Source organism: Orycteropus afer, unplaced genomic scaffold, assembly GCF_000298275.1.
Source record: "Orycteropus afer afer isolate SDZICR_OR568_19922 unplaced genomic scaffold, OryAfe1.0 scaffold00109, whole genome shotgun sequence".
Taxonomy (NCBI): Eukaryota; Metazoa; Chordata; class Mammalia; order Tubulidentata; family Orycteropodidae; genus Orycteropus; species Orycteropus afer.
Genome location: NW_006921696.1, coordinates 5507539 through 5522053, shown reverse-complemented (window position 1 = coordinate 5522053; position 14515 = coordinate 5507539). Strand labels below are relative to the sequence as shown.

Here is a 14515-nt window from a genome sequence, read left to right as displayed (position 1 = left end):
TGTCTATTTATGTGACAGGAAATACATAAAGTTTTTAAAAGTAAGTATTTTCCATTTTCCCAGTAATCCAAAGATTCCTAAAACAATAAGCTATATTTCAATCATCTTATTTGTAAGAAAAATAAACTAAAAATGTATTATTTATCATTTTTCTTCCATATGTGAATATATATATATATATATAATCATAGGAATATAAATGATACTAGTTTAAGTCAGTACTTTCATATGACACAGCATTTCAGTGCCCCCTGCTTGCTTCCCCCCCTCAACAACAGGAAGAAATGAGCCATTTTATACTACTAGAAATTGTCTAAGTGCCCTTCTCTTGAAGCACAGCCTCAAATTCACGAGCAGATAGGAAGCAGTTGCAAGAGAAGATGTGGCCTCAAACATGAAATATAAAGAGTCTCTTTATTATAAATAATCAAAGTTGATAAAACTAGAAAAATTTTAAAAAGTTAAATACAGTTGCCCAAAATAAATAAAATAACAGAATAGTTAAGCTCTTCAAACATTTATACTACATATTTAAACTTTCAATCTGGTAGTTTTTTTTTTCATTTTTCCTACTAAATGCACATAAAATTTACATTAATCACAATTTGTTTACATTAATTCTGATATGTCATTTATAATAATCATCTTTTTAGTATTTAAATATTATTAGACTACTAGTTCAATCATCTGGGGAAACTTCTATTTCAACTCAATGAAAAATATCCATGTATTTACACATTGCTCTTTTCAAAGTAGGTCACCTCCAGACTTCTTGGAATATTTCACTCTTTTCTACGAAAATACATACGACTCATAAGTTCCCTGAACTTCAGTATTAAGGAGTAGTTACTCATGTTTTCTTTCCATGTTTCGTAAGTCCTTCTAAGGTTGTCATAATAACTTTCTTTTTTCAAGGTGAAATTTGATCCAATTTTTGAAAAATAACCGTCTTTTTTCCATATTTCTCCCCAGGAGCCTTTGAGTTTTTCCACATAAGTTTCTTTTTCAGATTCTTCCTTCCATATTCCTTCTCTTCTTTTTAAGGCCATTAATTCTGCTTTAAGTAAATTTCTGTGAATTGTCCAATACATTTTAGAGTCACAATCCAGCCCTTTAACCAGAACAGTTTTACCGAGGCCTCTTCTCAAAATTTCTTCATTCAGGCTCACATTAAAATATCCACCCTTAAATAAAAAATAGCATACATCAATAAATTAATACAGCTGTTAGTTTACTGATAACATCTTTTTCACCTTAAAATCCTTCATTCAGTAACTTTAATCCTCCAGAGAAAAGCCAAAAATGTAAAACAAAAAGGTTCCCAAGAGTGTAAAAGCTATTGCTAAATCCAAAAATAGTTACATGAAGAGACCTTTGTGCAAAGTCTGCCTTATAACATTAAAAGTCTTGTTGTTGTTATTGTTGTTGTTGTTATGTGCCATTGAGTTGGCCCCAACTCATAGCGACCCCTCCTTGGGTTTCCGAGGCAGTATCACTACAGAATCAGATTAAGTAGATTGCCCCATCTTCCTTCCAAGGAGTGGCTGGTGGGTTTGAACTGCCAGCCTTCTGGTTAGCAGTCAAGTGCCTTAGGCACCAAAGTCTTATAACATTTAATTCTTCACAGACTCATTGGTCTTATCCAAATAAGGAGAGAAGCAATAAAGCACAGGAAGGGTTTCATGGTTTGTTGGTTGTTTTTTGGAGGGGGTGAGGCACACAATATTGGCACAATGACGGGAGCAAAGACGACAGAAACTAAAAAGCAGACAACGTAAAACAAACAGAACCATCACTGAACTGTTAAATGAGGTGTAGAATTTCAGTATTAATAAAGACAAAGGCATAGAAACAGATATTTTTAAAAATCTTCCTTCGAAGTAATATACAAAAAAATAGTGCTGTTCCTTGAATCTTCTTTCAGGAAATTTCACTCATGAGATACCTCATTTCCTAATGAAACCAAATAAATAGGATATTGTTATTGTTGTGTGCCATCAAGTCGGACTCAACTCATAGCGACCCCTCCTTGGGTTTCCAAGGCAGTATCACTACAGAAGTAGATTGCCCAACCTTCCTTTTGAGGAATGGTTGGTGGGTTTGAACCACCAGTCTGCTGGTTAGCAGTCAAGTGCCTTAGGCACTACGCTACCAGAGCTCCTAATAAATAGGATGGTTTTCACTAATTACAGTGTAAAGGAGAGCCTGCTTAGCTATTTCTATAGGCTTTGAGATTTCAATCTTAACAAAATTAATTTAAAAAAAATACTAATAATAGCTTCATAAGAAATGTAATTAAATTCTAAAATGTGAAAACTCTAGGTTTAAATTGGGAGACATTTTTCTAATGCTATCTAAAGGGACAAAGCAATTTTTGTTCCTTTAAATAAGTGACTTTTGTATAGTGAATTTAGTAGACACAGTTTTGAAGGTTTTATATCTTAATTTTTAAAATTCTATGAATTCATTCCTTTAAACTAAAATCAGAATAATTAAAGTGTTAAATTTAATAGAATTACCATAATATACATACAACAAAATTTTGTCAGCCTCTAGGAAAAAATGTAATGTAAAGATATGTAAGGGTGATGTGTGGGACCCAGAGCCAGGAAGACCAGGGCTTGAATATAGGCTCTTGCACAGGCTCTTGCACCCTGACCATTCAAGGCACTGACATTCCCTGGGAGTCCCACATATAAATGGGAATAAAAACAACTATCTCATAGGGTTGTTCTGAGGATAAATGAAATAATACATGCATAGTGCCTACTTCAGTGTCTGGTACATGGCAACACCTCAATTAAATTATTACTATTTTCATTGTCATCAAACTCATTTCTGTTTTTGAGTTATTATACTCCTCAGCCTAAAAGAGAAGCTAATATTTTTGTAAGGTCTATGAGATGCTTTACATGACCTTGTACTATTAAGTTACTTTTAAACATAGGATGCTTCAAGCAGTAAGTTTTGGATAATTCCTATTTTGAAAGAACTGAATATGATCTGGATGTACAAAAATTAATAGATTTCATTAGGCTTTTATTAACTCAGTCTTTTTTAAAATTAAAATGGCTGTGATCTAAGGAAGAATATTTTAAAACGAAGACTCTTGACATGACTAACACTTCTAGCTAAGGTCTAGACCAAACTTCTTCTTGTCCTAGGAAACTCTATTTTGTGTCTTTTTAAGACAGCCTCTGTCATATAGTACAGCCTGGAACCTCAGTACAAATTTTCACTGCCCCTTTGATCTAGAAATAAGCAATTCTACAGAAAGATGTGGTTTTACTCATTTTGCTCTCACATAAGTGTTAAAGAGAACAAGATGTGTATAGTTAAGCTTCAGAGAGAGGCACTTACAGTTAGAATAAACTAATGTCAAATAAAGACATGCTTATAGTTTTTCTGTATCATACCTCCTTTTCTCCTCTTAACTCTAAGAATACTTAACATTTTGACTTGGGATCATTTTATTCTTTCAACAAACTCTTTGTTTTTATATTTTAACAGAGTCCACCAGTGTAATATAGGTCTAACTCCATGATAGTTCCCTTGACCATTTCTTAGAAACTGTTGCAGCTTTGCTAACCTCAGAAACTGTGCTACATGTGTCTACATGATCTAATGTGCCAGTAAACATGTGATTTTGGTGGCAGCTAATACTCAGAAAATATCCCTACCATCTAGACGCAACCAATATTCTCTCATTCAAAGCAAAGAAGAAATAAGAAAACCAAGGTTACACGGAAACAATTTTCCAAGAGACTAGGGGACCATGCAAAGCAGCCTATATGACCATGAGACCAGAAGAACTAGATAGTGCCCAGCTACCACTGTCAAACACTCTGAAAGGGATCAGTGTAGGAGATCCCGGGTAGAGTGGGAGAACAATGTAGAACAAAACTCAAAATCATAAAAAAGACCAGGTTTACTGGTCTGATAGAGCCTGGTGAGTCCCCTGAGACTATGGCCCCTAGTTACCCTTCAGGCATGAAATTGAACTCACTCCCGTGGCTTCCAGCCAAACAATGTTATTGTTGTTGTTATGTGCCCTTGAGTGGGACCCAACTCATAGCAACCCCTCCTTGGGTTTCCGAGGCAGTATCACTACAGAAGTAGATTGCCCAACCTTCCTTCTGAGGAGTGGCTGGTGGATTTGAAGCGCCAGCCTTCTGGTTAGCAGTCAAGTGCCTTAGGCACTATGCTACCAGAGCTCCTAGACAGGTATATATGGTGAAAATTTACACCAGATAGATACACTCTTTAGAACAGTCAATCATGGGAGATCAGAAGGGCAGTATTTACACAGGCAGATAGCTCAGGGGACAGGAATGCATAGGAAAGAAGGGCACAGGGACAAGGTAAGTACAAGAAGGAAGTAGGAAGACAGCTATTACATTGTGGAAATTGCAGTCAATGTCATGAAACAAAATGTATATGAACTGCTATAAGAAAAATGAATTTGTTCTGTAAACTTTCACCCAAATCACAGTAAAATTTTAAAAAAGAAAATGTCCCTTTATAGCACCCTCTATATATTGTAATTGTTCCAGGAAACGTATAGTCAGCCAAAATCCTGACAGAGACATCCTTGCAAAAAAGTCAACTTCTGCAGAAGTGGTCAACCACGACCTTAGCACCTACAACTTTGTAAATGCTAACTAATCAAAAATATTCCAGCTGTAGCCCCTTACTTAGAGTTTTAGCCTTTATTAACCTCTATAACTCTGACTCCTTGGAGCACTTTGTCAAAAGGTTCCTGACTCTGTTCCCCTATTTTGTAAAATACTCTTTCACCATAATAAACTTTCTTAATTTTAAACAGACTTGTTGTTTTCTTCACTACACCAGATGTTACTCTTTTTAACAAATTTTTTCCTTCAAGGAGTCCTGGTGGTGCAAACAGTTATGTGCTCAGTTGCTAACTGAAAGGTTACCAGGTAGAAACCACCCAGCAGCTATGTGGGAGAAAGACCTGGTGATCTGCTACCTTAAAGATTGCAGTCAAGACCCTACGGGAAGTTCTACTCTGTCACATCTAACAACAACAATTGTTTTCTTCAGGTTACTTTTATTGTTTGTTATATAATAATGGATTTTTAAAATTAAAAAGCCAAAACACATTGCTGTCAAGTTACAAACTACTCTCGATTCTTTTTTTTCCCCCTTTTTCCTTTTTAATTGTGATTTGAGTCAAAGTCTGCATAGTAAATTGGTTTTCCATTCAACAATTCATACACATTTTGATTCTACTCTTAATCCTGTATCAATATTTCAACCATTTTATCTTCTAATATTCCTTTTCAGTAATCACTCATTAGCATGTTTTTATACAGTTAGAAATTAGATGCAATGTATCCTGTTTTTTTGTTTTTAACTTATATTAAGTCACAAACTTTTTTCACAATTATCATTTTAATAGTTACATATCATTGAGGTGATTAAGAATGTATCACTAAAAGAAATTTGCAAGGAGGCACATCTAAGGACTCAGGACCATGATAGGGCTACACCAATGACACTTGGTGTCATTCCATTACATAACGGCTATGACCAATCAAAAAGGTAAAATGGCCCTGAGGCAACGTCTCCAGACGATTGAGTGTTGGTCCTAAACAGCATTCAAGTATGCTCAATTGCTAGAGTTCAAAGACCTGCCTGCATCAACACAAACCTACCTACAAGGTACTAGACAGCCTAAGCAATATTTACCTTATAAAAACCTCCCTTGCTCTTTGCTGTTTCCAGGTGACAAACCTCACTTAACAGTAGTTTCTAATGACAAGCATGACATAATATATCCATGCATAAATAAGTGTATAAAGATACTCCTTAAACTAACATTTCCAGAATCATTAACAATTTGAAGGGTTTTTTCCTTTTTCTTAATTTTCTACTTTTTTCTATATTACATATACAGCAAAATGTTATAAAATTTAAATATGAAAACTTAAAACATAGTTGCTTCTCTGTACATAATCACTATTAGAAATAGTATAAAGAGAAAAAAGATTCATAAGGTCTCATTATGTATTCAAAGTTTCAATAAATGCTTAAATATAAAAATAAAATATTGCTAGCTATTTCTTCATACTACTTACCTTATTCACTAATAGGTAGCAAAAGAGTACTGAATTCTCCCTTCCAAGAAGTTGGAACCATAGTAGTTGGGAAGGTTTTAGCTCTTTCTGTAACCATACCTTCCCAGATTCAGTGAGTTCTACTCCAGCCAGCTTAACCAGCAAAGCACCACATGGCTCTTCTAAAAAGGTCAGGTAGAAAAGAGTTTAGCTTTAATAGTATGTTGTAAAAGCACGTTCCAAAGCAATCTAGCCCAAAATAATGGCTGAATATAATACATTTATTTATAAATACCCAGACTCTCTAGATGTAGGTTGACTTATTCCTGTATTCAAGTTTGCTTTTAAACAAAAAACGTACAGAACAAATGGAATAAAATTGTGAAACTCATCTGAATAACTTTCAGAATGGGAGGTGAGATTTAACCAATTAGCCTTTTTAAAAAAATCCTTCCCGATTTCTTTCTATGCATATATACACAGAGAAATACATATGAAGTTTAATAAAATAAATTCTTACTACCAATAGATCTAAATAAACTGCTTTTTAGTTTAATAACTTAATGAGAATACCTTCTCATTTCAATTAATACTAAGTTACCAGTGTTAATACTTTTTGATGCATTTTATAAAGCTGATTCCACACAAGATTTTATCAATTTACAATTAAAAGTAACATAGCATTAAGAAGGTTTCTTTATCCAAACCACAGATAAAAGTTTAACTAGGACTTTTTTTTTTTAAGTTTATAATTTTCCAATAAAGGACAGTACAATGGCTGACAAAAAAAAAAACAACTTAACATCCTTTTTAAAAGAAATTATACATTTAATATGTACTGTGTTTTTGTAAAGTAGAAGTATAAAGTTAAGTTCATTTATTCTCTAGGAGAAAACTGTACTTGAGCTCAAGAAGATATACTAGAACCTTGCTAAAATATTATTTGATAATAAAGAAACATTTTCCTTAGTACTTCTGCTTCTTGAAACCTATCTAATGGTTTCAGTCAGAGAAGTATCAAAAAAGTACTTTTCATGGTGATTTCACCTACTAGGCACAGAAAGAAATATTACACTACAGCAAATACACACAAAAATGTAAGTAGGATAAACATGCTTCTAGCAAAAATTTTGTGATGTAATAATACATAAATTAGATTAAGGTAAAGCATGTAACAAAAATTAGATGGATCACTGCTACATAATGAGTTGAGAGAAACCTAAATGTTTTGAGGTCTCACTCTAGTCTCTTTATGTTGCCATCAACACCAGTCAGCTGTCTCATAATAAAACATCTCTTAGTCTTTGTGTCCAAAGCTTTTGGGATCAAAAAATTGAATTGGATAGCCCATAAATCTAATTCAACAGTATCAACTTTAAGTATTAATATCCAAATACTGAATATCTTCAAAATTACCACATTCCCCTTTGAGTATTTAAAATACAACATGGTCAGTAAGAACTTAACAATAATTCTTCCAGGAACAAATCTTCATAAGATAAATTATGTTTATATTTTCTCCAAAATATTAGAGCATATTTGAAAAAAGCAAATGTTACTTTTAAAAGTCTATTTCTAATTTACATTTTGTGTTTCTGTGATGTGACTCACTTTATCTTCCCACACCTTTGGTGAAATCTTCTATATACACATTAAAAGAAAAGCCCAGTTCACAATGGATGAGATGGCAGATTATGCTAGAAAGTTAGAAGGGATAGTGACATGGGCTCCTGTGGAGAAGCACAACAGCACTCAGTGAAAAAGGTAGAACTTGGGTGTTGTAGAATAAACAGAGAAGGAGGGGGAAGAGGGGAGTGACAGTGCCAAATAAGGAAAAAACCATGGGCACCTGGGAAAATTGACAGACATGAGATAAATACTAAAACAAACCACAATCAATGGTTTGTTTTACAAACCATCCAAGCTTCACAAAGATGGACAGGAAATTGTGACTGAATAGTTTGAAAGTTTTTAGAAAGATAGGACACAATACAAATAGCAAATGATCCGTACCCTAGGTTTATACAGTATGGTAAATGGATTCTGACAGTGGATAACTTTGTGAAACAGGGGTATCACATTGGTATCATCTACACATATGTCAAAAATATTATTTTTTACCACCAGGGATATGAGAAGCTTTGAATAATTTCACCTCTAGAGTACAGGTTTTGTGACTGCTGTAAGCTCACGTCCATTGTTTGCCACAATATATTGATACCGTAACAACAGAGCAAGCATTTAGTAACTATCTGTGAAATGTTCCAGTAGTTTCACTTCATAAAATGTTTAAGCTACATGTATGTGTATGTATGGGTACCTCCTCATTCATATAACCAAAACAAACCAAACCCACTGCCACTGAGTCGATTCCTACCCATAGCAACCTACAGGACAGAGTAGAACGGCCCCCGGAGGGTTTCCAAGGCTATACATCTTTATGGAAGCAGATTGCCTCATCTTTCTTCCATGGAGCAGTTGGTGGGCTCAAATAGATGACCTTTTGGTTAGCCGCCTGGTGCTTTGAGCACAGTATCACCAGAGCACCTTCATTCACATATATGAAAGATAAAAAATCGCGGGAGGGATGTCACAGAATAGTGCATGAGGAGTGAGTCTTGGAGATCTCTCTTATTTGGTGGTGAAAACTATAGTTCAGAACTAGAAATATACAGTTCTCCACACTAATACATGTTCTACTGCCAGGCTATGTAGCCTTTACTTTGACATAGAGTCACCTGAAGCAAAGCTTTTTTGGTTAGAATGTCCCCAATTTTTAGAGGCTGAGTCTTAGCCCTCCTCACAACAAAGTCAAAAGTCCATTTCTATCCTATATATCAGGTAGTAAAAAAGTGAAAGGAACATAGAAGCTTTCAATGAACAGCTATTCAAAAATGAAGAACACAATGTCACTGAGCTGTGCATGTGAAGAATGCTGAAATGGCAAATGTTTTGTTACATCTACATTTATCACCCAAAAAAAAAAAAAGATGCACAAAACTTTAAAAAAAAGAAGATTATGCTCTAGCATCTTGTTATACCATCCAAAATGGTGCCTTGGTAGAATTTTCCAGTTCTAGAACCATTTTACAGGTAACAGGTTTTGCTTCTCTAAATTCAAAATGATCTCTGTCATGTGAGCAATTTATGTTGGTCACACATAAAGCATTATTAGCACTGTCATTACATTTGTATTGGTTAATATCTGCAGAGAAGTTAACACATAAGCCCATTTGTTTCTTTCACTTCGATTCTTTATACATGGAGTTCTTGAGTGAATGGCAGAAAATCTGTTTGCTAGCTTTGGACATACCAATTATTGCCTAGATTGTCTTATGCATGACATTTAACCTCTATATAAAATGTTAAGATGAGTAGGGAAGAAGAGTAAAAGTAAGAATTAATACTTTCTAAGTTTCCTTTTAGCTCTAGAACTCTGAGTCTATGTACTAAATTAGATAAGCATATTATTATTCGATATGGTCTCCACTGACAGAACGTAGCTCTTCCAATTACAGTACTGTGGCATCACATGATTCCAGGAGACCGATTCCTACTGATGATCAGCCCCGAAGTAGTACAATGCATAGTCAACACAGCCAGAGTGGGTACCCTGCTGCCTAATCTCTAAAGAGTTGTTACTATTTCAGACATGAGACATTTAAATTATTACACCAATGGAGAAGCTTAAGCACTTGTAAAGTTTAAACACTGCTAAGAGCTGAAACGGCCAAAAAATAAACTTCGTAGGTAATCTCTCTTTAGGGAACAACATCCATCCATTGTATTTTTCTTCATAAAATTAAAATAATAGTTAGCAGATCTTTAAATAGAATTAAATTAATCCACCCACCAAATTTTACCACTACTGGCTAACAGCTATTTTTCTAGGCACTGTGAACATTAAGATAAATATGAAAAGGTCCTTGCCCACCAGGAGCTCACAGTTTAGTAAGGAATATAAACTTAAATATATAGTATAGTAAAAGATGACTAAGTACTATAATCAAGGTTGCATATAAATTGCTGTGGGGGCATAGTGTAGCATAGTGCCTAAGGCACTTGACTGCTAATCAGAAGGCTGGAGGTTCAAACCCACCAGCTACCTCTTGGAAGGAAGATGGGGCAATCTACTTCCGTAGTGATACTGCCTCAGAAACCCAAGGAGGGGTCGCTTATGAGTTGGGGCCGACTCCACGGCACATAACAACAACAACAACAACAACAGGGGCATAGTAACCATAAAGGCTAATTCTGTTTGGAGTAAAAGAGAACTTCACAGAAGAGCTGACATTTGAACTAAAGCGTAAAGAACCAACGGGAGTTCATCAGGAGCCAAAGCACTCTGGACAAAAAGCCTTGCCCAGGGACATGAGGACATATATAAGCAGCTGCAAGGCCTGTGTGGCTGGGGTCCTTGATACGAAGCAGACAAAAACACAAACTGCAACTGGAAAGATCTGGCCTCTGCCCATCTCTTCAACCTCTCATGCTCTTAATTCCTGTGGCCTAGCCACCAGATCCTTCACATGGCTTGTCACAGAGCCAAACTCATCCCCACCCATGCTCTTCCTAGCTAGCCCTTCTCATTCTTTGGGTCTCTGATCAAATAATAAGTCCTCAAGTAGGCTTTCTCCAACCACTCTATACATATTGACTCTCCCTTTTCACAACTCTCAGTAATTCTCTATCCTAGTATCCTAGTCTTTTAATTCATAGTTATTAGGACAATTTTTCATTTGTTTGTTGTCCATCTTCCACCCAGACTGTAGCTCCAAGGGGCAGAGGATCTTGTTCATTTCACTCAGCATTATATATCCTACCTTAAGATCTAGAATATAACAGGGCTCAATATTTGTGGAATGGATGATTGAATACCTGAATAAAAAGTGGTTGAATGGGGAAGAAAAAGGGAAGTAAGAAAGGAAAGGTGGAGCCAAATTAAACAGATCCTTTTATGTAAAGCCAAGAGGTTTTGCTTTCAGGAATTAAAAGACATTTTAATAATACCACCTAATAAGAGAATAAGGAGGTCTGCTGGTGTAATGGTTAAGACATTTGACTGCTAACCAAAAGGTAGGAGCTATGGTGGCGTAGTGCTTAAGGCATCTGATTGCTAACCAGAAGGCTGGTGGTTCAAATCCAACAGCCATTCCTCAGAAGGAAGGTTGGACAATCTACTACAGTAGAGACACCACCTCAGAAACCCAAGGAGGGGTAGCTATGAGTTGAAATCGACTTGACGGCAGTGAGTTTGGTTTGGTTTCAAACCCACCAGCTGTTCTGCAGAAGAAAGATGAGGCAGACTTCTGGTAAGATGGAGGAATAGGCAGACAAACTACATAGACCCTCTTCAACAAAGAAAAGAGAAACCAATTGACAGAGATACTGAAGATAATCCTGGAGTCCTGAACTTTGAAAGGAAGTATACAGAAGTGGATTAGGCACCAACTAGTGGAAAAACTGGCATGAAAACAATGAGTACAAAGATGATCAGAGCTGTGGACTGTCAGCTACTCTGATGGGACAAACAGCCTGACTATTTCCAAGTGGTGTTGGGACCTGAGGATTGACCTAAAGATCAGCCCTGGTCACCAAGGACTGCAGGGACTAGTGGCTTATGACTAGGAAGGGAAAGAGCAAGGAGGGAGACAACCTGAGCTGTAGATTTTCGGCTGTCCAGAGGGTGTATCCATTTTGATTGTTTACAAGCGGCAGCCATTTTGGATATTTAAAGTGATCAAGGGTGCAACCATTTTGAATGTTTACAAGTGGTGGCCATTTTGGATATTTAAAGTGACCCAGGGCATAGCCATTTTGAATATTTACAAGCAGTGGTCATTTTGGATATTTAAAGTGACCGAGGGCACAGTCATTTTTAATGTCTACAAGTGGCAGCCATTATTGGATTTTAAAGTGACAGCATTCTTACTTGATTACAGGGTCCTAAGAATAGGCTCCATTTGCCATGGACAGCAGGGGTATATAAGAGGTTAACAACGAGAAAGGAGACAGGTAGTGATTGTATAAGTGCTGCCAATTAGCGAACAGAGGAGCACAATACCCTGCTTACATAGATAACATCCAAAGAAAACAAAAATCGTGGGCAAGTCACTCCAACATACAATCACCAATTAAATATAAACACAAAAATGTCACAATGTCTCAGAGACAACAGAGCATCACAGTCCACACAAAGAAGCAAGATAAAGCAGCAGAAGCAAGGGACCAGAATACAGACCCAGAACACATTCCTGAGGAAGAAGCAGCATTGGAACGCCTTGATAATGAATTCAAAAGAATTATAGTTAGGTACCTTCAACAGATTGAGAGACAGATCAAGGAAAGCACTGACAAAATTGAGGAAAACACAGAGAAAATTCTCGAACAATTTTGAAGACAATACAAGAACAAAATAGACAAAAAACTAGAAATGATACAAAATATACAGATAGAAATCCAGAAGATTAATGCTAAATTTTCAGAAATAGATAACACATTCAACAGGCAAAGGAGTAGTATTGAATCAATGGAAGATAGAATTAGTGAGATTGAAGGCAAATACCTCAATACTTCTTTGGAAAGGGATCAATCAGAAAAAAGATCAAAACAAAATGAAGAAAGCCTAAGGTTCATGTGGGATACCATCAAAAGGAATAACCTACATGCAATCGGAATTCCAGAACAGGAAGAAACAAATAAAACCACAGAAAAAATTGTCCAAGATTTATTGGAAGAGACTTTTCCTGGTATGAGGAAAGATGAGAATATATCCATTCAAGAAGTCCAATGAACTCCAAACAGGATAGACCCCAAAAGAAAATCACCAGGACATATCATCATCAAACTCACCAAAACCAAAGACAAAGGAAGAATCCTGAAAGCAGCATGGAAAAAATGAAAAGTTACCTACAAGGGGCAACCAATAAGAATAAACTTGGATTTCTCAACAGAAACCATGCAGGTGAGACAACAATGGGATGGTATATGTAAAACCCTGAAAGAAAAAATTTCCAACCAAGAATTGTGTATCCAGCAAAATTGTCCCTCAAAATATGATGGTGAAATTAGAATATTTCCAGACGAACAAAAATTAAGGGAATTTGTTAAAACCAGACCAACTTTACAAGAGATATTAAAGGAAGTCCTTTGGACAGAGAACCAACAACAGCAAACAACAACCGACCATTAACACACATGATGACATAACCCAGAAATCAACCCAGTTATGGAAGTATCCAAAGTAAATAAGCCTACAAGATTGTAAACAAGGAACCAGAGACATCAATTGACAAATGAGGACAACCACAAACCAAAAAGAGGGAAAAAACTGTAGTTACAGAACTTCTAAATGGTAAGGAAGTCCAGACAACTGCAAGATAGAACAGACTGTTCTAAACTTTGGAGGAAAATTAGAAATCACAGGGTAATCTCAAAGAAAAATGATAAACCTTCACATCAAAATAAAAGAGAGGACCAGCACAAGTATTTAGCAAATACTAAAACAACAGCAACAAAGGAAGTGATAACACAATTCATAAACAAAATGAGCTCAGCACAGAAAAGTATACAGAACAAAGAAATCAGAAACACCATGAAAAAGCACATAACAAAATGACAGCAACAATTTCATACTTGTTGACAATTACATATCTGACAAGGGACTTTAATATTTACAGAAAACTCCAATACCTCAACAACAAAAAGAATAACAATCCAACTGAAAAATGGGCAGAAGATATGAATAGACACTTCACCAAAGAGGGTATTCAGGCAGCCAGCAAATACGTGAAGAAATGCTCATAATCATTAGTCATTAGAGAGATGCAAATCAAAACAATAATGAGATACCATCTCACCCCAGCACTAATGGCAAAGTCCAACAAGAAAGAAAATAACAAATGCTGGTGAGGATGTGGAGAGACTGGGACTGTCATATACTGCTGGTGGGACTGTCAAATGATACAACCACTATGGAAAACAGTATGGTGATTCCTTAAAAAGTTGGAATTAGAAGTATCATTTGACCCAGCAATCCCACTACTAGGTATATATCCTAAAGAAGTGAGAGCCAGGACAAGAACACATATATGCACACCCATATTCATCACAGCACTATGTACAATAGCAAAAAGATGGAAACAACCTACATGCCCATCAACAGAAGAATGGATAACCAAACTATGGTACATATACACAATGGAATACTATCCAACACTAAAGAATAATGTAGAAGCTGCAAACCACCGCATAACATGGATGAACTTGGTGGACACTATGCTGACCGAAATAAGTCAATCACAAAAGGACAAATATAGTATTAGTTCATTATTGTAAAAAGTCAAGGAAAGGTTTATATATGGAAGGAAACTTTCATTGCTGGTTACCAGGGGTGGGAGGGGAAGAGAGGGAACACTGGGAAAAAAAAAAAAAAA

General features: G+C 35.9%; 1 protein-coding gene across 1 annotated transcript in view; it reads right to left on the bottom strand.

Moving 5' to 3' along the window:
* Positions 1-782: 782 nt before the first annotated feature.
* Positions 783-14515, bottom strand: part of CUNH3orf33 (chromosome unknown C3orf33 homolog) — a 33188-nt gene continuing 19455 nt past the window's right edge. The window contains exons 3-4 of the mRNA XM_007943574.1: positions 6102-6281; positions 783-1184 (exon numbers count right to left, since the gene is read on the bottom strand). Coding sequence (XP_007941765.1) covers positions 783-1184; positions 6102-6281 — 582 coding nt within the window. The remainder of the gene's footprint in view (positions 1185-6101; positions 6282-14515) is intronic.